The 26,150-nt window shown below is 43.3% G+C and overlaps 1 protein-coding gene across 2 annotated transcripts in view; it reads right to left on the bottom strand.

The window, feature by feature from the left end:
- prima1 (proline rich membrane anchor 1) overlaps positions 1 to 26,150 on the bottom strand; it is a 139,484-nt gene that overhangs the window by 94,719 nt on the left and 18,615 nt on the right. For both annotated transcript variants that reach the window (XM_033027739.1, XM_033027738.1), the window contains exon 3: positions 11,956 to 12,085. In XM_033027739.1, coding sequence (XP_032883630.1) covers positions 11,956 to 12,085 — 130 coding nt within the window. The remainder of the gene's footprint in view (positions 1 to 11,955; positions 12,086 to 26,150) is intronic.

Raw genomic sequence — 26,150 nt, 5'->3', positions numbered from 1 at the left:
TGAGGAGGATGCTAGGAGACTGCAAGGTGACTTGGATAGGCTGGGTGAGTGGGCAAATGTTTGGCAGATGCAGTATAATGTGGATAAATGTGAGGTTATCCATTTTGGTGGCAAAAACAGGAAAGCAGACTATTATCTAAATGGTGGCCGACTAGGAAAAGGGGAGATGCAGCGAGACCTGGGTGTCATGGTACACCAGTCATTGAAAGTAGGCATGCAGGTGCAGCAGGCAGTGAAGAAAGCGAATGGTATGTTAGCTTTCATAGCAAAAGGATTTGAGTATAGGAGCAGGGTGGTTCTACTGCAGTTGTACAGGGTCTTGGTGAGACCACACCTGGAGTATTGCGTACAGTTTTGGTCTCCAAATCTGAGGAAGGACATTATTGCCATATAGGGAGTGCAGAGAAGGTTCACCAGACTGATTCCTGGGATGTCAGGACTGTCTTATGAAGAAAGACTGGATAGACTTGGTTTATACTCTCTAGAATTTAGGAATTGAGAGGGGATCTTATAGAAACTTACAAAATTCTTAAGGGGTTGGACAGGCTAGATGCAGGAAGATTGCTCCCGATGTTGGGGAAGTCCAGGACAAGGGGTCACAGCTTAAGGATAAGGGGGAAATCCTTTAAAACCAAGATGAGAAGAACTTTTTTCACACAGAGAGTGATGAATCTCTGGAACTCTCTGCCACAGAGGGTAGTCGAGGCCAGTTCATTGGCTATATTTAAGATGGAGTTAGATGTGGCCCTTGTGGCTAAGGGGATCAGAGGGTATGGAGAGAAGGCAGGTACGGGATACTGAGTTGGATGATCAGCCATGATCATATTGAATGGCGGTGCAGGCTCGAAGGGCCGAATGGCCTACTCCTGCACCTAATTTCTATGTTTCTATGTCCCAGAGCCAATGATTGACTTCTGCTAAGGGAAAGAGATGTGTTCATCTTTGCTAGGTGTAAAGATATTTGTTCACCTTTGCTAGGTGTAAACCTTAAATCAACTCTCTCCTAAGCATCTTCTGGTCCACAGAAATCAATCCCAACCTCCATCCACCAGTCAACCTCTTTACTTCTAAAGTTCACCAGCCCTGATATCTTAGTTGCATATCACCCCTCATCAAAATGTAACTTATTAATAAGAAAAAACGTTGACATTTTCTCATCAGTGAAATCATACTCTTATTAAGTCTTCAGATCAGTCCATAAGACAGTCAATTAAGTATTTTTAATGTGTAGGGAATAATATAACCAAGTACAACTATTTTGCAGCATGTGGCTTTCCACTAATAGCAAAGAGTTAAGTGACCAGTTATCTGATAGTATGCTCTATACAGTGCAACTGTAGAAGTTTGTAACATTTATTGGAGACATGCCGAATTTCCTCAGGAAGTATAGGCATTAGGATTCATAGAAACATAGAAAATAGGTGCAGGAGTAGGCCATTCGGCCCTTCGAGCCTGCACCGCCATTCAATATGATCATGGATACTGAGTTGGATGATCATCCAACTCAGTATCCTGTACCTGCCTTCTCTCCATACCCCCTGATCCCTTTAGCCACAAGGGCCACATCTAACTCCCTCTTAAATATAGCCAACGAACTGGCCTCAACTACCTTCTGTGGCAGAGAATTCCAGAGATTCACCACTCCCTGTGTGAAAAATGTTTTCCTCATCTCGGTCCTAAAAGATTTCCCCCTTATCCTTAAACTGTGACCCCTTATTCTGGACTTCCCCAACATCGGGAACAATCTTCCTGCATCTAGCCTGTCCAACCCCTTAAGAATTTTGTAAGTTTCTATAGAATCTTCTAAATTCTAGCGAGTACAAACCGAGTCTATCCAGTCTTTCTTCATATGAAAGTCCTGACATCCCAGGAATCAGTCTGGTGAACATTCTCTGTACTCCCTCTATGGCAAGAATGTCTTTCCTCAGGTTAGGAGACCAAAACTGTACACAATACTCCAGGTGTGGTCTCACCAAGACCCTGTACAACTGCAGTAGAACCTCCCTGCTCCTATACTCAAATCCTTTTGCTATGAAAGCTAACATACCATTCGCTTTCTTCACTGCCTGCTGCACCTGCATGCCTACTTTCAATGACTGGTGAACCATGACACCCAGGTCTCGTTGCATCTCCCCTTTTCCTAATCGGCCACCATTCAGATAATATACTACTTTCCTGTTATTGCCACCAAAGTGGATAACCTCACATTTATCCACATTATACTGCATTCCTTCTTGGCTGTGGCATAATGTGGTTGGCCTATGACAGATTATTGGTAATATTTACACCAAGGAACTTGAGGCTCTCAACAATTTCCACGTTGTCACTACTGACGCTGTCTGTGGCATGTACTCCACAACGCTTCCTGAAGTCGGTAACTAGCTTCTCCATCTTGCTAGGACCAAATTCCCGATCTTCTTCCTGTACTCTATCCTGTCAATGTTCACGGTCCAACCCACCACAGCAGTGTCATCTGCTAACTTGTAGAGCTGAATATAACTGCAAAGTCATGAGTGGATAGAGATAATAGTAAGGGACGGAGAACATATTCTTGTGGGGCACCAGTGTTGAGAATCATTGTGGAGGTGTTGTTGTCACATCCTCACCGATTATGGTCTGTGGGTCAGAAAGTCAAGGATCCTGTGACAGAGGGGGTTGTTGACTCCTCTGTCCATGAGCTTTGATACGAGTTGAGTTGTTGATGTGCCTTCTTGGCTGCACCAAGTAAAAATTTAGATTATGTGATTCTATGTCTGAGGTGCAGCACGGACTTTTTTGATTCAGAGCAAATTGCTACCACTAAGACAAAGCTCGCAAAGTAACTGGCAGATAGATCTACCTGGGTTATATTCAGCACCTGTGCAGATAAGTGTCGATGACACAACAATTAAAAAAATCAGAGTGTAACTATCTTCTGTGATTCCTTGTGATTGAGGCAGTGCAGCGTAGGTTCACGAGATTGATCCCTGGGATGGCGGGACTGTCATATGAGGAAAGATTGAAAAGACTAGGCTTGTAATCACTGGAGTTTAGAAGGATGAGGAGGGATCTAATAGAAACACATAAAATTATAAAAGGACTGGACAAGCTAGATGCAGGAAAAATGGTCCCAATGTTGGGCGAGTCCAGAACCAGGGGCCACAGTCTTAGAATAAAGGGGATGTCATTAAAGACTGAGATGAGAAAAAACTTTTTCACCCAGAGTTGTGAATTTATGGAATTCCCTGCCACAGAGGGCAGTGGAGGCCAAGTCACTGGATGGATTTAAGAGTTAGATAGAGCTCGAGGGACTAGTGGAGTCAAGGGATATGGGGAGAAGGCAGGCACGGGTTATTGATAGGGGATGATCGGTCATGATCACAATGAATGGCGGTGCTGGCTCGAAGGGCCGAATGGCCTCCTCTTGCACCTATTTTCTGTTTCTATCTGGAACTGCATTTTTTGCTAACTTCTGCAAGTTTTCTGCAAAGTCAGCTGGATTTGAAATAATTTTAAAAGGCATGTGTTGCATCTGGGTTGCTACTGGTAGCACCCTGTTAATATGCCACTAGATTTGTGGAATCAATTAATATTTCCATTAACTAGCTAATTATGATTCAATTACTTATGAATAGATATCAAAAGTATAAATTGATAAAACAATGTAGCGTAGCAATGTTACACCAGAGCAGGTTGGGCTGCACCACAATTAGTTCATTCTCAAAACATAATTATTTCCGTGGTGTTGCTAGACATATGGCAGGGTTTCCACCCGGAACGTCACCTATTCCTTTTTTCCAGAGATGCTACTCCAGCTTTTTGTGTCTATCTTCTGGCTTCATGAAATATTATTTTTAAGTCCTTATTGATGGAGATTTGCAATCGTTATAAAATATCTTTGTGTCGTAATTATGCATCATAAAAGGGGTGGCCTGTTTCTTAATGAGTATTGGATGCATCCAACCTTCTCAAACATATTAATCCTATTTACAAAAACAGAAAATGTTGGGAATACTTAGACAGTCCGGCAGCATCTACTGCGTGGTTTAGCGCTACAGGCATGTCAACTAGGAAAGGTTAGAGGTCAATCGTATACTAGGTTGTAGAGGCAAGGCAAGATGGATAGAATCACAGGAATGCCTGTGATGTGATGGTAAACATGAGATTATAAGTGCCAACAAATGTTGATGGTACCAGCTGAGAGAGTGTGAAGGCTTGTTAATCTCATGTTATTCATTGTTAGGACATGGACGCAGAAGAGAACAAAGTTCAGAAGAGAGAAATTAAAGTAAAAACTGAAACTGTGAGACACAAGAGATTACAGCTGCTGGAAATAGAGTCATAGAATCATCGGTTCAAACAGCATTGACCTAACTTGCCCACGACGACCAAGATGCCCCGTCCACATTAATCCCACTTGCCTGCATTTGGCCCATATATCCTTCCAAATCTTTCCTGTCTTGGGAGGAGGTTTTTCTCTCTCTCTCTGTGTGCGTGTGCGTGTGCGTGTGCGTGTGTGTGATAGGACAGGTTTCATTTACTCAAAAAAAGTGTGATTTTCCTTGTGAGGGGATGGGATGGGGGGGGGGGGGGGGGGGGACCGCCCTGTTACATTGTGAGGGGGGGGGGGGGGGAATAGGGGAGAGGTTTCATTTCCAGAATTTTCCATGTGAGGGGGTGGGATGGGAGGTGGCATTTTCATTGTGGGGGGGGGGGGGGGGGGGTGGGGGGGGGGGTGGAATAGGGGAGAGGTTTAATTTCCAGAACTTTCCTTGTGGGAGAGTGGGATGGGGGGGGGGGGGGAGAGGTCATGGGGGTTTTCATTGTGGGGGGAGTATGGAGGTTTCATTTCCAGAACATTCCTTGTGGGGGGGGGGGGGGGGTTGGGGGCTATGGGTGAGTGGTGGAATATCACTTTGGGGAACAGGTTACTTTGGGAGAAACAGGTGAGTGGTAGAAACGGGTTGCATTAGGGGAACGGGTGAGTGGTGGATTATTGCGTTGGGGGAACGGGGCCCAACGGGTCCCACCTGGTGTAGTATCCTAAATCTTTTCCGTCCATGTACCCATCCATATATCTTTTGAATGTTATGGGGTGGGGGGAATGGATTGCTGGAAATAACAACTGGGAAGAGAAAAACAGTGTTCCAATTACCTTTCTTTAGAGCTCACTAAATCTAACACAAACTGGAAAGGCTGGTTGACCTGGGAGGATAGTTCCTTTGCCTAACATTTGAAGAACAATGCTCAGAATGTGCAGTGCCCAATGGTAGGATGGGCTGGAGGACAATTCATTATGTAGTGCACCTTTAAATATAATCTATTTAATGACATTGTGTAAAGTTTTTGTTTATTCATGAGACTCCCAACAGTTTCAGATCTTTTTCTGGCCTCTGGAATTAATGGCATAGATCAGTGAATGTCCTAACATCATTCGCCTCCTACTGACAGCTCACCTGTGATTAACAAGCCTTCATCACACTCTCAACGCCAGCAATGCAATGTGTTATCATGCAGTCTCTCTCCGTCTCCGTTCTATTCCCTCCTCTCCACCTTTCTCTATAACGTCAAAAAATTCAATTTCTAACTTTTCCTAATTCTCATGAAAGCTCACCAACTTTTTTTTAAAAAGTCACTTATTTTTCTCTCTCCACAGCTGGGAGAGGGCGATGGCTTGTATTTCCAGCATCATCTGTTTTTTATTTGGATTTCCAGCACATGCTGTTTATCTGTGTTTTCTTTCTAATTGCTGCTTTTTTCACCACTATCACCCCATCTCTTTAGACTTTGTAATCAGAGGAAATGTTCCCCTCAATGTTGTGCCACTACATGTTAAGGATACTCTAAACAATTCCACAATAGTTGCAAAAAGTGTTTTGGAATCCTTTAAATTCCTAGGATTCTTTCTGCAGTTTACATCATGTCACTAATTTGCAACCACCAGGGAAATGTGTTCTTTGGCATTGCCAGATTATCTAAAGTAGCTTCTTTGACTAACTTCGATCCCTGATGAACCTGTTTGCTGTTATTTTGAAGCCGATACCCATAAGGATCAGAAGGCAACTGGACTATAGAACAGCAATCTTCCCTCCAGCAAAGCTTTATAATCTAGGAGTTCCTTTAAATTACATCTGCGATCTCTAGATGTGTTGAAGTTCATCCTTTGGTTTTATGCGCTTTAATGTTCAGTAGTTTTTCAACTCCAAATTTGTTATCTAAAGTTGAACACCTCTGTATACCTGTACTACTTCTATATAATTTGTAGCAATACTTAACAGCAGCCTGGTCACATTCATGCTCCAGGGTTGCTATCAAATCGTTAGTAAATGCACTTCTGGCAGTCTAACAACCAGTCTTTTGCCAAACCACTTAAAAGTATGTGCTGTGAATTTGTGGAATGGTCTGGAACAGGAGATAAAACCTAGCACAAACATAATTCAGTTTAAAAAGATGTACAAAAACACTTTTTTAAAAGGATATTGGGATGATAGGTGATTGTCATTGGGATATTTATACTGATTGTATTGGGAAGGGTGATTATAGGGTGATGGGTTGTATATATGACTAAGATACTGTATAGTATATCAGGGTTTTTTCTTTTATTTTTTATTTTTTTCTCTCTTTCTTGTATGGCTTTGTAAATATTTGATTAGTGTATAAATTTAGTGTATAAATGTAAATAATTTGGTGTACATATAGCTGCTGGTGTACATATGGTGTACAAATAGCTGCTAAATTTGTATAAGATAATTATAAGCAGTTGAATAAGGGGTGGGAATTAATAAGCTTTGGCTTCTTCCTGCTCCTTTTCGGACACATATGATTTCATGTATTTATAGATATTGTTTATGACACTGTATAAATATTCTTGTTTTGTTTTTTTGTATGCTGTTTCACACTTGCTTTTTATTCTTTTATTCTGTTCGAAAAAAAGGATTAAATAAATAAATAAATAAATAGATGATTTCCATCCATCGAAGAACGTAAACCATACCCAATAGCTTTTTGTGCAGAATAATGTTAAATAACTTACTGGTGGACATATTTCGCTTGGGTAATTTACACCGCAGCAGTTTGAACATTGACTTCCCCAATTTCAGGTAGTCCCTGCTTTCTCCTCCCCTTTCCAGCTCTCCCCTAGCCCACTGTCACCGCCTCTTCCTTTCTTCTTCCCGCCACCCCCACCCTCACATCAGTCTGAAGAAGGGTCTCGACCCGAAACGTCGCCTATTTCCTTCACTCCATAGATGCTGCCTCACCCGCTGAGTCTCTCCAGCATTCTTGTCTACCTCCAGGTGGACATCATTCATTCTGATAACTGAGAACCTCTATCTATAGTTTAAATATGTGGGTTAAACAAGGTCACTGAGGCTTAAAATGATCCAATTATCTTGGATTAGTTTACAAAAAATGTTTACTTTAGATTATTGTCACGTGTACCAATGTACAGTGGAAAGCTTGTTGCGTACAATCCAGTCAGTGAAAAGACTATACGAAATTACAATCAAGCAATCCACAGTGTACAGATACAGGATAAAGGGTGTAACATTTAGTGCAAGATAAAGTTGAATAAAATTTGATTAAAGATAGTTCAAAGGTCTCTAATGGGGTAGATGGGAGGTCAGAAGTGCTCTCTAGCCAGTAAGAGTATGGTTCAGTTGCCAAATAACAGCTGGGAAGAGACTGTCCCTGAATCTGGAGGTATGTGTTTGCAAACCTCTGTACCTCTTGCTGGGAGAGGGGAGAAGAGGGGGTGACCGGTGTGCAGCTGGTCTTTAATTATGTTGGTGGCCTTGTCATCAGTGTCGATGGAGACAATGGAAGGGACGTTGGTTTAAGTGATGATCTGGGCTCCGTCCACTACTCTCTGCAATTACTTGCGGCCTTCGATGGAGATGTTCCTAATCATCGCCTTATATTGCCCTTTACAATGCCACAGTGTCAAAATAAGAGATCTGCCTTCGAGTCAGAGAGTACGAGAAATGTCTTCACTCAGAGACCGAGGAATCTTTGTAATTCTCTCCCCAAGAACTTATGAAGAGTAGACTCTTTGGTCCCTCAGGCTGGTTTTGTTTTTACCAGGATCTGGGCGTCACTGGTAAGGCCGGTATTTATTGCTCATCACTAATCACTCTTGAGAATTGCTGGCTCACTGAACCACTGCAAGACTTCTGGTGAACATACTCCCACAGTGCAGTGAATTTACAGGCTCCAGGATATAAACCCTGTGATGAAGGATTGATGATATTTTTCCCAAATCGGGCAGATGTGCAACTTGAAGGGGACCCAACGGATGTCTTAATTCCTCTGCCACTCTTGTTGTTCTTGGTGGTGGTAGAAATCACGGGTTTGGTAGGTGCTGTTGGAAACAGAATTAGGCCATTCGGCCCATCAAGTCTACTCTGCTATTTAATCATGGCTAATCTATCTTTCCCTCTCAACCCCATTCTCCTGCCTTCTCCCCATAACCCCTGACACCCGTACTAATCAAGAATCGTGGGTCTCTGGCGCAGTAAGGCAGTAACTCTACCACTGCGCCACTATACTGCCCTGCCTCCCTACTTCTGATTCAATGTATTGCCTTCTTTAGACTTTAAGCTAAATTCACTCGGAAATTCTATCCCGATTGCATCCATTTCTACACAGCACTTTCTCTCTGATGTAAATTGAACAGTTTTAGTTGCACCAAAATTGTTATCAACTTTGACTATCACTGCCTCAGTCTCATTGATGGTTGGTCCTAGGATGCTTCTCAGAACTCCTGCAGTGTTATCTAAGGACTGGGATTATTGGCCTTCAATAAACATAGTCATCCTCCTTTATAGGATGTATGGTTCCAATCACTGCAGTGTTTACACTTGATCCCCATTGACCTCAGGTTCACCAGGGTTCCTTGATGTTACACTTTTATGAATGCTGTCTCCTTGTGCTTTAAGCCTCAGATACTTTTACAACTAGGTTTCACATTTCCAGCTATGCTTTCTTCATTTCCTTTTTTTGCAGCCCCATTCAGCCTCCAAACTGCCCAAGATTGTAATGAATTGAAGAGTTGTGGATGTAGCCCAGTCCATCACACAGACCTGCTTCCTCCCATTAACTCTATCTGCACTGCACACTGCTTCGGGAAAGCAGCCAACGTAATCAAGGACCATTTTCCACCCGGTCATTCCCTCTGCTCCCTTCTCCCAAGCATCAATTGAAGGACTAAATTCCTCCAAAAAAAACATTTGCTTCTCTGCATGGATGCAAGCGAAGAAATGTATGTATCTTCTTGGCACTGAGAACAGAATACTTCCATTTGCTGTCATTAAGCCTCAAGGCATATTATTTGGTCAAGAATAAGCAAAAAGCTGGATCTATCAGAGATGTGGTCGACACTTGCATCTTGTTGCAATAATATAATAATGCAAGGCAGAACATAGCTCATCACAAGCAAAGAAAGAAGAACAAGATTTGATTCAATTTCCGGCAATGTTCCCTGCTAACACACACAGAAACGGACTGATCGATCTGTCGATCAATTTCTGTCAAGGTCACCAGCAATCATTCCTTTCCCATTAATAGACCTAATTAACCAGGAAGGGCATAAAGTGGCTTAGTCAAAACATAGTACTAGGATATATGACTGAACAGTGACAAGCACCTTATGCATTTTATTCTGAGAATAACAAATGACAGAAATGGTACCAAGGCCTACCAGGAACTGATGAACAATCTACATATTCTTTTTGTCATAACAATGGCAAAACCAAAAGGGTCTCGACCCGAAACGTCACCCATTCCTTCTCTCCAGAGATGCTGCCTGTCCCGCTGTTACTCCAGCTTTGTGTCTATCTTCTAAATTAATCAGTAATCAACAATAACTTGCACCGTGCTAATTAATCATAGATTAGAAACAGTGACCCGTATATTATTCTTCTATAGCTCAGTAAAATCCATTACAAGTACCGTATTTCCTGGCAATGAAGACACACCCCCATTTGAGTTGCTAAATTTTGAAAAAAGGCTGGTGGGACAGGATCAAGATCGCCTGCGTGCCCCGGGACTGGCTACTGTACTCAGATCCCTCGCGTCCCCGGGACTGGCTGTAGTGCCCAGCTCGCCTGCGTGCCCCGGGACTAGCTGCAGTTCCCAGGTTGCCTGTGAGCCCCGGGACTGGCTGCAGTTCCCAGGTTGCCTGTGAGTCCTGGGTCTTGCTACAGTACAGAGGTCTCCTGCGAGCCCCAGGTCTAACTGCAGTTCCACTGTCCAGTCCCGGCAGCCGCTCGCAGCCACCTGAGCTACTGAGTGAGTTGTTGGCGTAATCCCCGACCCCCAGCTTCTCAACGCTCCTGCCCTCCCCGCAACTTTACCCCTGGCGGCCCAGCCGTGCTGACCCGGACCAGACTCCCCACATGCTGTGGAGGAACTCTTTACCCCCCCTCCCTCCCCAGCGGTGCTGTCCTTTTACAGCCATTGAACTGGGGGATAGCCAAGTCTATCTTTCTTGGCTAACAATCTAACCTTTGGCCTCCAAGACGCAGGTAAATTTTCGGGCCTTATTTTAGGGTAAAAAATAGCGTCTTCATTGCTGGGAAATACGGTAATTCATTATAGATTGTTGTGCAATCTCACACAATCAGTTTTTATCCTGATTAAGTCACAGGTAGGTATTCCCTACTGCAGCTGATCAGCCAATGCATTAATAATTCCATTTGTTACCCCTGTCTTGTTTTCCGATATGAGGAGAAACCAGGAACGGGGTACTGATTGGGGATGATCAGCCATGATCATTGAATGGCGGTGTTGGCTCAAAGGGCCGAATGGCCTACCCCTGCACCTATTTTCTATGTTTCCATGCATAAATGTACGTGATTGTTTTGCCATCAACACTCTCACTTCAAAACTGGATTATTTGCCCTTTAAAATCTTTATAAGATTTGGAAGGATTCAGTCCTTGATGTCCTTATTTCTTTTTCTTTCATGATTTTTGTTTAGCTGCCCATACTGAAGAGAGAAAATGCGAACAGTATAGACCTTACCGCACTAGCTATCAAAAAGCCATCAGAGTGCTCTGAGGCGAAGCCTTAGAATACATCATCTGAGACCGATCACTGCTTGAGAACTTCTCTAATGCATGGGGCAACTGCGGCAATAAGGAGAAAGGAATTGCAGATGCTGGTTCACACAGAAGCTAGACACAAAATGCTGGAGTAACTTTGTGGGTCAGACAGCATCCCTGGAGAAAATAAATAGGTGACGTCTGAAGAAGGGTCTCGACACGAAACATCATCTATTCCTTTTCTTCAGAGATGCTGCCTGACTCGCTGAGTTACTCCAGCAATTTTTGTCCATCTTCTGCAGTAATAAGGTGTGCCGTTTACGTAGATTGTAAAAGGTTAGTGCAACTATAGGAATCACACGATGACATGTAGACTGGGAATAGCATGAACTAGGATATTGATCTCCTTATTGGTTTTCATTTAGGTTTATCCTCAAAATACTTCAAATCAATAAAATACATTAATAACCATTAAAACACCCGCTATTAGAACTCACCACAATGAATAACTCAGTAAACACACGAAATACATATGCACATGGAGGAAAGCTGGATTCAAATAGAGATAACAGCAATTTTGCAGTTCAGGGTGTTAAAATCTGCTTTGCTCTTTTGATCTACAAAGCATGCAGATCTTTTCAAAGCTTTAAAATCCCTGTTCGCCATTTTATTAATATTTGATAGTCCTGTAATGGCGAATTTCTGTTGACTGAACCCTTACAACACAAGGGTCACTTGCATTAGAACAACTGTAAAACACACTGTGTAGATGTTTTAGTTTTAACTAAGTAATTAATCTAATATATTTTAATTTGATTTTTAAACCAGAATTTGCTTCTCTGTTACCGCAGCAGATGTACAAGACAAATGTCTACAATAACTTGCAATTAAATACATGCAAGTTTTTCCACAATGCATGAAAAGTTTAAACTTACCTTTTTATTGCTTTGTAGCAGATAATAACAACTACCACCAGGAAAGCAAGCGTTGCACAACCCACTGCAATTAAAATGACCATGTCTGTCCACCAGGGCTTCAATGGGGGATAATCAGTTGGTTTTACAGCTGTAGTGGAAAAGAAGAAAAACGCAGAATTTCTTTTTATGCAATGAATTTAAACTATTCTATTAGCTATGCTCCAATAAGCTAGGACAGTGAGCATCACCCCCCCCCCCCCCCCCCCCCCCAGAAGTTTCTCATGGTGCACTTCTACCACAATTTGATTAGCGTTGGTGTATATCACGGCTGTAAACTGAGGAAGTGTTGATGCACGATCATCTTACTATATTAATTCAGGCATCAGGATACTGGTTGTGACCCAACACTTGTCATTACGTAATAATAATAATAATAATAATAATAATAATAATAATAATAATAATTTGTCCCAAGTTCAGACATAATGCTTCTATTTCATGAAGTAAGTTTAAAATCACTAACATTAAAGTTACGGTCAATGCATTATTATCACATTAGTTTCACATGTAGCGAAATTATTTTTTTGCATATTGTTCAAAGCATTACGATGCATAAGCATAATCCCAGATTAAGTACATTGTGCACAGAAACAGTCCACGGAGACAATATGCATGCGAGTCGCCAGGTTTTAGCGCCAAGGTCATCAAATATCAGTGCAACTGGGTATTCTAGAGTTAACCGTTTCTCTCCTCCAATCATCTCTGGCATTTTTGTATAATATTCAGATATTGAAAATATTTACGCCATGTTTTGACGGGATGGGGGGGGGGGGGGGTAGGAAAAGAACGAGGGGGGGTAGGAAACGAACAAGGGGGGGAGGGATGGCCTGGCGAGGGGGCGCCATAATCAAAGGGGGGGGGGACCAGGCAGGGGGGCCACTTTTTATAATGCTATCGCCGTCAGAAACATGACAATTTTTTGTGTACTGCCTAGGAGTAGTCTGCTTTGTGATTTAACCAGACTGCATGCAAAAACAAAGAATTTCACTGTACCTCAGTACATGTGACAATAAAGTCTAATTGAATCATTGAATTGAATCATTGAATGCAGAGGCCCAATGTCAATAACATTTATTCACCTGAAGGCTTGTATTGCCATAGGTGTTAGTGTAATTGATCATTTTAAACACACTAACAACTCAAAGCTGAAGCTGAATTGTAATTTTGCCCGATTCTTAGCTGGTACAGAAGGTGAACCTATTTAATACGCAAGCATAACTACAAAGAAGCCAAAGATTAATGAAGCAGGTGCAGAAAATTTGAAATAAGACAGGATGCTGGAAATTCGGGAGAGGAAGAAATATTTCATCAGAACTTTCATAAAGTTTGATAACAATGAATGTTTCTTCAGAATGATGCGTACCTGAAAACTAAATATTAAAATGTTAACTTATTTATTATAAGCTTATGGGATATGTTCATCTTGCATATTATTTTATTACCCGCCTCTAGTCATAAAATATTTACTTTCAAAATTTCATATAAAAGAATAAAATTCATATTTTACATTCCAGTAGATTCAATCAAGCTATTGGTAGAATTGCTTTTCACAACATTCATGCGTGAAAAGGCCACCTAAAATATGTTACACATACAAATTGTGGCAGCAATATTAGGTCTTATGAACCAACTCAGCTAAATATGATAGTAATTATGCTGCATTTGTTTGGGATACAGCATATTTATTTTCCATGCTGAAGAGATTGATGGAAATATTTTTTTCGGAAAACCATTAGTCAAGCTATTAGAACCAAAATACAGAAAATGTCTGTTCTGTTGTCAAAACACAGGAAGCATATGTTAAAAAGTAAACTATGTAAAATTGATCATAGAAGTGAAAATAGGAATCTCGCCAAATTCATAAGAGGCAAATAAGAAGCTTACATCCAATTATTTTATTTAAATTACATTCAAATTATAGAAAAATGTAAAGTCTCTACTCTCGCACTTCCTTGTGCTCTCCTTTGACAGCAGCTGACTGCAGATATGCGAGCCATGTCTCCTGAGGGTGAGATTTTGCAACCTTCTGGTGGGCCTCGACAATACGAGCAGACGCAGAGATCTCATCACTGTGTGCTGCATCCCGAAGTATCTTGCACACCTAAGACAGTGGCTGATGTCAGTGGAAGTGTGACTTGGAGATCCTGAACCAAGAGACAACTGAGAGAGTAGCAGGAGGAAGAGGGCAGCTACTACAGAGATATTCCGCCACAGCCAGCAGCATGGCGAGAGAAGATGTTGGGGGTATGGGGTACAAGGGACTCCCAGACAGAACAAATATTTCCATAGAAGCCTGCAAAATAAAATCCTCTTGTGCAAACTAAATGACATCTAATTGTCTCACCAACGTAACTCCGCATAAAATAAAGTTCAAACTTCAAACCGGTAAGTTCTCGTTTAATCTTACTATTATTGTTGACATAATCAGTGACTTCACTTGTAAAATGCAATAATAAAATGGGCTACAAAAAAATATATATATATATATATATATAAATATAAATATATCTATATTACTAAAAGTCTGTTCTTGACCGGTTTTGGCCATCTGTGCTGCGATTTCCGAGAGAACGCCGCCACCTACGGCCGTCATTTTTGGCCACCTTGCCCAGAGCCCCCCCTCCACCGCATGTGTGCCGAAGATTTTTCCCGTCGATTAAAAATGACAGAGATATTAATGTTTTTACAAAATTCCCCATTCTCTCTGCTGCCCCCGCTGGCGGCAGGGGGGAGGGACTATAAAAGCAGGACGTGGTGTGCCACACAGTCTCTTCAAGATGGAGGAAGGCAGAGGGTCACATTTCTCTGAGCTGTGAATAACACTGAACACATGTCTACTCAAATGTAAGTGCCCTTAGTGGTTCTAAAATGCTTGCAGAATGTGTCTATTGGTTCTAAAGCTTGCAGAAAAAAGTGTATATTGGTTCAAAAGCTTGCAAAAAAATGTCTATTGGTTCTAAAGCTTGCAAAAAAATGTTTATTGGTTCTAAAGCTTTCAAAAAATGTCTATTGGTTCTAAAGCTTTCAAAAAATGTCTCTATTGGTTCTAAAGCTTGCAAAAAATGTCTATTGGTTCTAAAGCTTGCAAAAAAATGTCTATTGGTTCTAAAGCTTGCAAAATGTGTTTCTATTGGTTCTAAAGCTTGCAAATAATGTCTATTGGTTCTAAAGCTTACAAAAAAAGTATATTGGTTCTAAAGCTTACAAAAAAATGTCTATTGGTTCTAAAGCTTGCAAAAAAAGTGTATATTGGTTCTAAAGCTTGCAAAACAATGTCTATTGGTTCTAAAGCTTGCAAAAAATGTCCATTTGTTCTAAAGCTTGCAAAAAAATGTCCATTGGTTCTAAAGCTTGCAAAAAAAATGTCTATTGGTTCTAAAATGGTTCATACTAGCGCTCCAGAAAGCCTCCCCTCCCCTCACTCCCCTCCCCCCTTCACTCCCCTCCCCCCCTCACTCCCCTCCTCCCCCCCCTCACTCCCCTCCCCCCTCCTCCCCCTCCCCCTCCCTCCCCCTGGTTGGCTTGGGTGTGTCTTGAAATTGAAAGGCACTACTTACTGCAAATGGTGGCATGAAGTTGAAAGGCACTACTTACTGCAAATGGTGGCTTGGGAGCTTTGGCTTGAAGTTGAAAGGCACTATTACCGCAAATGGTGGCTTGGTTGCTTTGGCTTGAAGTTGAAAGACACTACTTACTGCAAATGGTGGCTTGGGTGTGGCTTGAAGTTGAAAGACACCACTTACTGCAAATGGTGGCATGAAGTTGAAAGGCACTACTTCCTGCAAAAGATGGCTTGGGTGTGACTTGAAGTTGAAAGGCACTACTTACTGCAAATGGGGGGCGTCGGTGCATTGGCTTGAAGTTGAAAGGCACTACTTACTGCAAATTGTGGCTTGAGGTTGAAAGGCACTACTTACTGCAAATGGTGGCATGAAGTTGAAAGACACTACTTACTGCAAATGGTGGCTTGGGTGCTTTGGCTTGCAGTTGAAAGGCAGTACTGCAAATGGTGGCTTGGGTGCAATGGCTTGAAGTTGAAAGGCATTACTTACTGCAAATGGTGGCTTGGGAGCTTTGGCGTGAAGTTGAAAGGCACTATTACTGCGAATGGTGGCTTGGTTGCTTTGGCTTGAAGTTGAAAGGCACTACTTACTGCAAATAGTAGCTTGGGTGCGGCTTGAAGTTGAAAGGCACCACTTACTGCAAATGGTGGCATGAAGTTGAAAGGCACTACTTACTGCAAATGGTGGCTTGGGTGTGGCTTGAAGTTGAAAGGCACTTCTTACTGCAAATGGTGGCTTGGGTGCATTGGCTTGAAGTATAAAGGCACTACTTACTGCAAATGGTGGCTTGGGTGTGGCTTGAAGTTGAAAGGCACTACTTACTGCAAATGGTGGCTTGGGTGCATTGCCTTGAAGTTGAAAGGCACTATTACTGCAAATTGTGGCTTGAAGTTGAAAGACAGTACTTACTGCAAATGGTGGCTTGGGTGCTTAGGCTTGAAGTTGAAAGGCACTACTTACTGCAAATGGTGGCATGAGGTTGACAGGCACTACTTACTGCAAATGGTGGCTTGGGTGCATTGGCTTGAAGTTGAAAGGCACTATTTACTGCTAATGGTAGCATGAAGTTGAAAGGCACTATTACTGCAAATGGTGGCTTGGTTGCTTTGGCTTGAAGTTGAAAGGCACTACTTACTGCAAATGGTGGCTTGGGAGCTTTGACTTGAAGTTGAAAGGCACCTCTTACTGCTAATGGTGGCTTGGGTGTGGTTTGAAGTTGAAAGCCACTACTTACTGCAAATGGTGGCGTGGGTGCATTGGCTTGAAGTTGAAAGGCACTATTACTGCAAATTGTGGCTTGAAGTTGAAAGACACTACTTACTGCAAATGGTGGCTTGGGTGCTTAGGCTTGAAGTTGAAAGGCACTACTTACTGCAAATGGTGGCATGAGGTTGACAGGCACTACTTACTGCAAATGGTGGCTTGGGTGCATTGGCTTGAAGTTGAAAGGCACTATTACTGCAAATTGTGGCTTGAAGTTGAAAGACACTACTTACTGCAAATGGTGGCTTGGGTGCTTAGGCTTGAAGTTGATAGGCACTACTTACTGCAAATGGTGGCATGAGGTTGACAGGCACTACTTACTGCAAATGGTGGCTTGGGTGCATTGGCTTGAAGTTGAAAGGCACTATTTACTGCTAATGGTAGCATGAAGTTGAAAGGCACTATTACTGCAAATGGTGGCTTGGTTGCTTTGGCTTGAAGTTGAAAGGCACCACTTACTGCAAATGGTGGCTTGGGAGCTTTGACTTGAAGTTGAAAGGCACCTCTTACTGCTAATGGTGGCTTGGGTGTGGTTTGAAGTTGAAAGCCACTACTTACTGCAAATGGTGGCGTGGGTGCATTGGCTTGAAGTTGAAAGGCACCACTTACTGCAAATGGTGGCATGAAGTTGAAATGCACTACTTACTGCAAATGGTGGCTTGGGTGCTTTGGCTTGAAGTTAAAAGGCACTACTGTAAATGCACTTACTTCCTGTTTGCACTCTATATTGATTTTAGATAAAACGCTACCACTTGCGGCCGTGATTTTTGGCCATCTTACTCAGTCCTCCTCCGCTGAGCAGGTGCAGAGAATTCTTCCCATCAATTAAAAATAAAAATGTTGTTAGTTTAAAAAAAAATGTTGAGAATCTCTCTCCTGTCAATCACTCCATGAAAGCCACACCTTTTCCGGTGGGGGGGGAGGGGTTATAAAACCCGGAAATGTGAGTTCGTATGACCATGCTGCAGCCGTTAGGATGTGATCCAGCGGAACGTCAATAACCCTTGCTGCTGATGTTGTAGCAGCCCTGATGCAGTGAGATCTGGACATCAGTATCTACCCCTGCATAAATCAACCCCGTTTTATCCCTGGAAGTGGTCTGACCGGATACATTTTATAACGTTTTTTGTGTACTAACAAGCATTGCAAGTTCAGAGCCTTGAAGGCTCTTGGTGACCTTGATGTATAGTTGTATATGTGTGCCCTCACATAGTCAAAGGTCCCTGGGTATGCCTTGAACTATTTTGAGACCTGACACCCCTTCTGCTGTGCTTAAGTAGATTAGATTAGATTAGATTAGATTCGGTTTATTGTCATTCAGACCTTTCGGTCTGAACGAAATTTTGTTTCCCTGCAGTCATACATATAATTTAAAAAATGGCAAAAACACACAATCAACACAAATTTAACATCCACCACAGTGAGTTCACCAAACACCTCCTCACTGTGGTGGAAGGCAAAAATCTTAAAGTCTCTGTCTCTTCCCCCTTTGTTCTCCCTCTGCGCCGAGGCGACGGTTCAAACTCCGCTGCTGTTGCTGCCTCCGCCACAACTCCAGGGCCGAGTCGGGTCTCCGCCGCCGCCGCTGCCGCTGCCGCCGCCACAGCTTCGGTGCCGAGCCGGGCCTCCGCCGCTGCCGCCGCCCCCGCTACAACTCCAGGGCCGAGCCGGGCCTCCGCCGCTGCCGCCGCCGCCGCCACAGCCCCGGTGCCGAGCCGGGTCTCCTCCGCCGCCGCTGCCGCCGCCACAGCTTCGGTGCCGAGTCAGGTCTCCGCTGCTGCCGCTGCCGCCGCCACAGCTCCAGGGCCGAGCCGGGTCCCCGCTGCTGCCGCTGCCGCCGCCACAGCTTCGGGGCCGAGTCAGGTCTCCGCTGCCGCTGCTGCCGCCGCCACCGCTCCAGGGCCGAGCCGGGTCTCCGCTGCCGCTGCTGCCGCCGCCACCGCTCTAGGGCCGAGCCGGGTCACCGCTGCCACTGCTGCCGCTGCTACAGCTTCGGTGCCGCCAGCTCCGCCATTAGGCCTCAGCGCAGCCGGAGAATACGACCGAAGAAAAAGTCGCATCCCCCGAAGGAAGAGACCAAAGCATGTTTCTCCCACCCCACCCACACACATACACAACTTAATAAAACAAAATTAACTAAGACATGACAAAGAACAAAACGAAATAAAAAAAACAGACGGACTGCAGGTGGGCCGCAGCTGTTAAGCCAGCGCCGCCATCTTGAGTAATTATAAACATAAAATATTATATATTATTTACAGATGTAATCATCCTGTCCCTTCACAATATGTAGCGAATGAACCTGTTGCGCTAAACCAGCGCCAGTAGGATAACTACCTTATGAGAGCCGGCCAAAACTAAGGATGTAACTGGAGCCCCCTTGTGAAATAGTGTTCACACAATGTCAATATCACATACTGCATTGTATTTGTCCTGGGAGAACTTGTGTTACAAATATCCTTTACAAACTCGATATCCGGGGTGAATCCGACAGTGGGTCCCGTTTGCTGCAGCAAATATGATGGGAAGCACGTTGGCACAGTTAATGGCCCTATAACTCAATTATTGTCATAAGGCCATTTAAAAGCATTAAACAACACTTCCCATCTCTTGAAAAAGATATGTACTGTTTTTCCCTTTTTTGGTGCTATCTCAGCACTCTGGAGTGAACCCATACAAGGATAAGTGTGCCAACTCAAGCCGTAGGGCAGTCTATTCAGAAACTGCAGAACATAAATTGATTTTACCATGCAACGGCTGATTTCCGCGAGCCACAGCCTGAACCAGCAAAAGTTACGTTTAGAATAACCGTAAAAGGTTGACTTATTATTCCCGACAAATCTGGAATTTAAGCTGCATAGGCCAATCAGACAGTAGGAAAACCTAAAGCGGGATCTTGATGACTTTATTTGAAGACCCGACTGACGAGGCAAAATGGAGGAAGATATAAAAAGACCATTCCTCCTCCTTGTAGCGAGAATGTATCTTTCGCCACTGTTATGCCACATATTTTTGCAACCTATGGATAAGCATGACAGCAACATATCGATATACGGTGTTCCATTGAACCAGAAATTCATAAATACTGTGGTCCAACACCTATTCTGTGTTGTCATTGATCTGTACTTGATGATACTCCAGTGGCAAATGAGATTAGGTAAAACCATTACAGGATACTTTTACTTGATTGCACCCATGTGACCAACATATGCCACCATCATAGTGTATCAACCTGAAGTTGAGCATGTAGATTATGCATATTCGCTCAGTCACTTTTTAACCCATAGAATGCACGTAGGGTCTACAAATAGTTGATACCAATAACTGAAGAATTGGTAAATCATGCAAATCTCCCCCACCTCCAAACTGGAGATGACCTTCGCAATTTCCCACGTTAGGCCATTAGCATTATTTTGCAATATAACTGCAATATTTACTGACCAACTGCTGGAACAATGCTGAATACTGTCTGTCCATCATAGTGACTTTGGTAGCTTCAGCTAGTAATAGCATCGGTGTATTAACAATGACCTACATGGCACTTTAGAGTTTACCATTTAGCATGGTATCAATTCTCCCACTTGCACAGCTGAATCACAGCTATTATATTGCCAATTAGTCTTAATGAGTAGAGGCTGATTCTAACCACAAGGCTGTTACAGGTTTCTATTAACTGCAATCTGTTGCCCAGGGCGGCGTCATAGGCCAATTAATAGTTACGGGTAAATCCCAATGAGCAACAAGTCTATTTGATAACAACTGACTTTTAACTGTATAGAAGAGCCTAATTTCTTAAATATAGTTTGAGACTGACACTGTGGATTTTAGCAAAATTAGCTTATTGTCATCTTACTGATATTATTGCCTCATCATAGCAATTGCCACCTCGAAATATCTCCGATGATCCCTGTAAATGGGAACACCCTATGAAAATCTGTTGTTAATCAGCCATCTTTCATAAGGTCCAGGCCATGCCTGTCATCATTTTGTGCCTGCCTTAAACGACAACTCTGGCCCAATTTCCGAGCCCATCTTGCAAGACAATCCTGGACAAAACACAATTCTGGCCCCAATTCTGGACCTGCCTTGAAAAACAACTCTGCCCATTTTACAAAGACTGTTTCGAAGGCAATCCTGGCCAAAATAATGAGCCTGCCTCAAAACACAATTCTGGCCCAATTCCAACCTGCTTGGAATGCTAGTATTGTCCAGTTTTACATGGTTAGATGCCCCTAAGGAGATGATTATGTCTTAATCATTTGTGTATTGTGCAACCAAGTGTAAATCTTTACAACTAAGGACCACTTACAAGTTGGTGAGTAGAACTAGCAGAGTGCGTGGAGCCTCTGGCCCGCTTTCATGCTGCCACCAGCTTCAGTGAACCGCTTACTGTCGATGAAGACGGGGTGCGTTGTCGCCGAAACGATGAAGCTTTGCTCGTTGTTGGCCTTGATTGGTCCAACAGATTGTGCTTCGTCCTCCAGGTTTTCCCTGTTGAATAGGTCTTACCTGAATAGCAGATTCAGCGGCTGTCTCTAATGTCCCCCTGAGCAGTGTTCACTGCATTATGTTGGGATGGCAAACCTTGCTGCCAGGAATGTTACTTCTGACACATGCCCTTCATCCCTTGGGTATGCTCCACAGCTCTACCCTCAAACTCAGCGTCAGATTCATACTGACCCGGCATGCTCCCTCCTCCAAAAAAGAGAGGCATTAAGCAGCCCTGTCCCAAGGCACTGCTGGTGCGGCTCTCCCATAGGCCGGCGCTGCCATAGAGTAGGCATCCACATCAAGCAGCCCTGTCCCAAGGCGCTGCTGGCGCGGGCTCTCCCATAGGCCCACGCTGACACAACTCCCTAGTGCGTCTAGATGGAGCATCCTCACCATTAGGACCTCCATCCTGGCCAACCTCCAAATTTTTATACCTTACCGGAGAGGAACCCTCCCAGCACTAATGCTGACCGTTCTGGTTAGTTATATCCCATATCTTGGGGACCACTGCGGTCTGGGAGACGCATTGCTGCTGGATTTCCCTTCCCCGGGAACCCCAGCATCTGTATATATTACCGGAGGGGAACCCTCCCGGCAATAGGGCTAACTGTTCTTAAACGGAGCATCCAGATGCAACCCACGTTGTCCTCTGAGAACGTACAAATCCTGTACATAGGATTGCACCTGGGTCTCTGGCACTGCAAGGCAGCAACTCTACTGCTGTGCTGCAGTGCCACCCAACTGGGATATTTCCCCAGCGTTTGGAAGTCACTGACCGTGTAGTCAGTGACTAAAAATCACGAACCCGATTCTCCAGCTACCCGCTTCCGCGGTCGGAACCGGGGTCTCCCCACAGCCCGTAGCTGGTTCCCTCGTCGGCTTCGCGAACTACCGACAGGAAACCTCTGTAAAGACAGGTTCCTGCACGGGATCAAAACCAGGTAAGGAATAGTAAACTTACCTTTTAGTTTACCCTTACCGCTGGCAGGAGCTCGTGCCTGCCAGTCCAGTGCTTCGCCATGCGAACGACGATATGATGCGCATGCGCACAAGCGGGGTCTTCACGTAGTCACTCACGTGAGTCCGAAGTAAAATGTACAATAAGAATGGCCTCCATGAACTCTTAGCTGTAGTGCTAATATGTTTGGCCGTGATATGCATTTTGCAACCGAATAGAAGAAAGACACCCTCACAGTTATTACCAGCACACCAAGTATATTGGACAAACGTTACATTAAGGGGAATACAGCATTGACAAAAAAAATCTTGGCATCTAATTTTTTTCAATAACAAGTGTGATATTTTATCTCCACTCAAACCAAGTCTGGAGCCATCCCCGAACTCCACTTTCTGACCCACCGGAAAGACCTATCAGAATGAAGGTCTATCAGGAATTATATTGGTTGCACTTCCTAAATTTGGTTTCTTTATAAAGAACACCAATGCTGTTTTGAACTGGAATTCAGCTAATTTCTTTTGTGAGAGTTCTGACTGGACATGAGTGTTAAAGGCTACAACGTTTAAATGGCCCAAAAATAAAAAGCAACCCCAGTTCTTGGTAACTCTTGGCATATCCCAAATGTAGCCTCATCAGCATTCTACACGGTTGGAATATCTTACTTTGTCAAATTAACTGGTCTTCATCATCAGACATTATTAGCTGTGTTACAGCTCACTGACTTGAAACTTTGCAATAAGTGATTAATTACCTTATCAAAACCCCCTTCCTTTTATATCGTTGCGAATATTGCCTTCATTCTGAAGAAAGATTTCTTATTTCCTGTTACTATCATTTTAATTCGGCCACATAACAGTCTTTCTTCAAGACCTAGACTCCTGCAAATGTCTTTAAATCATAAAAGCCAACACAAACGATATCCTTTCCCCTGTTTACGTCTATACATTTTAACTGCTTGAAGTATTAACATAGATTTTCTTAAAAATTCAAAATTTGTTTTGGCTTGCAAAAACAGTTCATCATTCTGTCCATTTTCTCGTAGTAATTCTGTTTTAGTTTTAGAGATACAGCAAGGAAACCGGCCCTTCAGCCCACCGACTCCATGCTGACCATCAGCCACTCATTCACACTATTTCTACATTATTCCACTTTCTCATTCACTCCCTATACATTAGGGACAATCCTGTGTGTCTAATCAATCTACAAACCTGCATATCTTTGGGTTGTGGAAGGAAAAATGAGCATTGAAACTCACACGCTCACAAGGAGAACCTGCAAACTCCACTCTCCTGTATTTACTGTTTTCTGATATTCATTTATAGAGTTCAAGTTGTACAACACAGGAGTGGCCCCTTGAGCCCACAATGTCCACACTGTTTTTTTGCCTATTTTCACAAATCCCGTGTCCACATCCGTATCCTTCAAGGTCTTGCACAACGAGTGCCAATGGATTCTTCAATTCTTCATCCTAATTAAATTTGTTTTCTCTATTTTCCTTCTCAAAATCCATAATCTTATTTGTCACCATGAATATGCACACACACTTAATATCTCTCTGTTCATCACCTGGCTATACTTTAGCGTTAGTATCATCAACAACTTTTTTTATTCCAAAAATATTATATATACAGTATACAGGTCCCCCACTGATTTTCCATCCCCCTTGGTTCAAGAGCATTTCTGGAGCCCCAACGTAAATTGGAGGAACAGCACCTCATATTTCGCTTGGGCAGCTTACAACCTAGCGGTATGAATATTGATTTCTCTAACTTCAAGTAACCTTTGCTCTCCCTCTCTCTCCGTCCCTCTCCCACCCTAGTTCTTAAACTAGTTTCGCTGTCCGCCTGATTCATTTTTCTGATTGTTAGCTGGGGGGGGGGGGGGGGGGGGGGGGAGAGATAGGTGACATTGAGGCATACAATGAACCATTTTACATTTCCTTGATCATCGTCTGCTTTGATCTGCCGTTTTCTCACCTCACCTTTCCACATCTCTGTCTTCCTCTCCTCTGACTCAGTATGAAGAAGGGTCTCGACCAAGAAACGTCACCCATTCCATTCCTCCAGAGATGCTGCCTGACAAACTGAGTTACTCCAGCATTTTGTGTATATCTTCGCCTTTCTGGATTATCCATTTTGCCAGACCAACAGCGGTCAGGGGCCGAGATACCGGCCAGCAAGTTCGGCCGCTGAAGGGTTAGCGTTAGATGCTCTACAAAATGTTCAGCAACCGGTTGATGGACATGAAGTTGAAAGCCCTGCCCTTAAACAGCTGCTGGTGTCCTGGCCCAGCTTTGCCAGCTGTCAATGTTTAAGAACTCGTAAAAGTGGACCAATTTTTTACACTAGCCAAAACAAGAATATGAAGAAATAATTGTTACTTTTTTGGGGTGGGGGGGGGGGGGGGCGGAGAGAATTCATCATCCACTTTGCTTTATCTACTGTCTAATCACCCCTCAGCCTCTAATTGCTAGTGAGGTTCAGATCCCGAGTCAGACGTGATTTGGTGCAGGACATGAGCCTATTTCTCAATGTAAATGTTAGGAAATCTCTGCTGAATTTCATGTCCAACACAGCGGTAGTACAAATGGATAAAAAAGACATGAAGTGCTGGAACAGCAGGTCAGCGAGCATCTCGGTAGAACATGGATAGGCGCCATTTTGCGTTGGGACCCTTCTTCACACTAATTGTCAATGGGAGTGGGGGGGGGGGGGGGGGGTGGGTGGCAGAAAGCTGGAAGAGAGATGGAGGCCTGACAAAGTCTGGCGTGATAGGTGGATACAGGTCGGGGAGTGGGGGGGTGCTCAAATGGATAATTTCAGCACCTACAGAAAGTCAGGATAAATTATACCGACGATTCAGATGAGATTATAGATGGCAAAAGCAGTATGTTTGCAGATTACTGCGAAATTGCCGCAGTGGTGAACAGTGAAGGAAGTTATCTAATGCTTCAACAGAATTTAGATCAACTGGTATAAAATACGCATTGGAACGGCAGATGGAATTTAACTCAGACAAGCGCTTCCTCAGACAACTCATTCCACATATAGACTCCCTTCTGATTAAAATAGATGCTCAAGGTTCCACTTAAATCTCTTTCCTCCAAGTATGTGCCCTCTTCCTTTTGAAAATCCTCTACCCTGAAAAAAAAAGACCGCGAGTTTTCATTTGTACTGATGACAAAAACTTGACTTGACATGAAATACTGAGCTTTGGAGCTGAAACTGTACATCACTTGATCATGGGGAAGTCTTACTCCGTGAGGATCACAGTTCACCTCCTCTGTGCTGACAGGCATCTCATTCTGCAGTGTTATTTTAACACATTGACTAGGCAATAGATTCCAATAGATTACCCTCTTCCCTTCAACTGCTCCAAAGCTGAGCAAGCTCAGCTTTGAGCAACAGAACTGGAACAAACTGCACACGAACTGCTGCATCCCAGAGTACTTAAGGAAGTAGCCCCAGAAATAGTGGATGCATTAGTGATAATTTTTCAAAACTCTTTAGATTCTGGAGTAGTTCCTGAGGATTGGAGGGTAGCTAATGTAACCCCACTTTTTAAAAAGGGAGGGAGAGAGAAAACGGGGAATTACAGACCAGTTAGTCTAACGTCGGTGGTGGGGAAACTGCTAGAGTCAGTTATTAAAGATGGGATATCAGCTCATTTAGAAAGTACAATACAATACAATTCAATTTATACAATACAATTCAATTTATTGTCATTTGGACCCCTTGAGGTCCAAACGAAATGTCGTTTCTGCAGCCATACATTACAAACAAATAGACCCAAGACACAACATAATTTACATAAACATCCATCACATTGCTGTGATGGAAGGCAAAAAAACTTATCTCTCCACTGCACTCTCCCCCCCG

Source organism: Amblyraja radiata, chromosome 9 (assembly GCF_010909765.2).
Source record: "Amblyraja radiata isolate CabotCenter1 chromosome 9, sAmbRad1.1.pri, whole genome shotgun sequence".
In the NCBI taxonomy this organism is placed as follows: domain Eukaryota; kingdom Metazoa; phylum Chordata; class Chondrichthyes; order Rajiformes; family Rajidae; genus Amblyraja; species Amblyraja radiata.
Note: the sequence above shows the minus strand (reverse complement) of the source record. Positions and strands in the feature narration are given on the sequence as shown.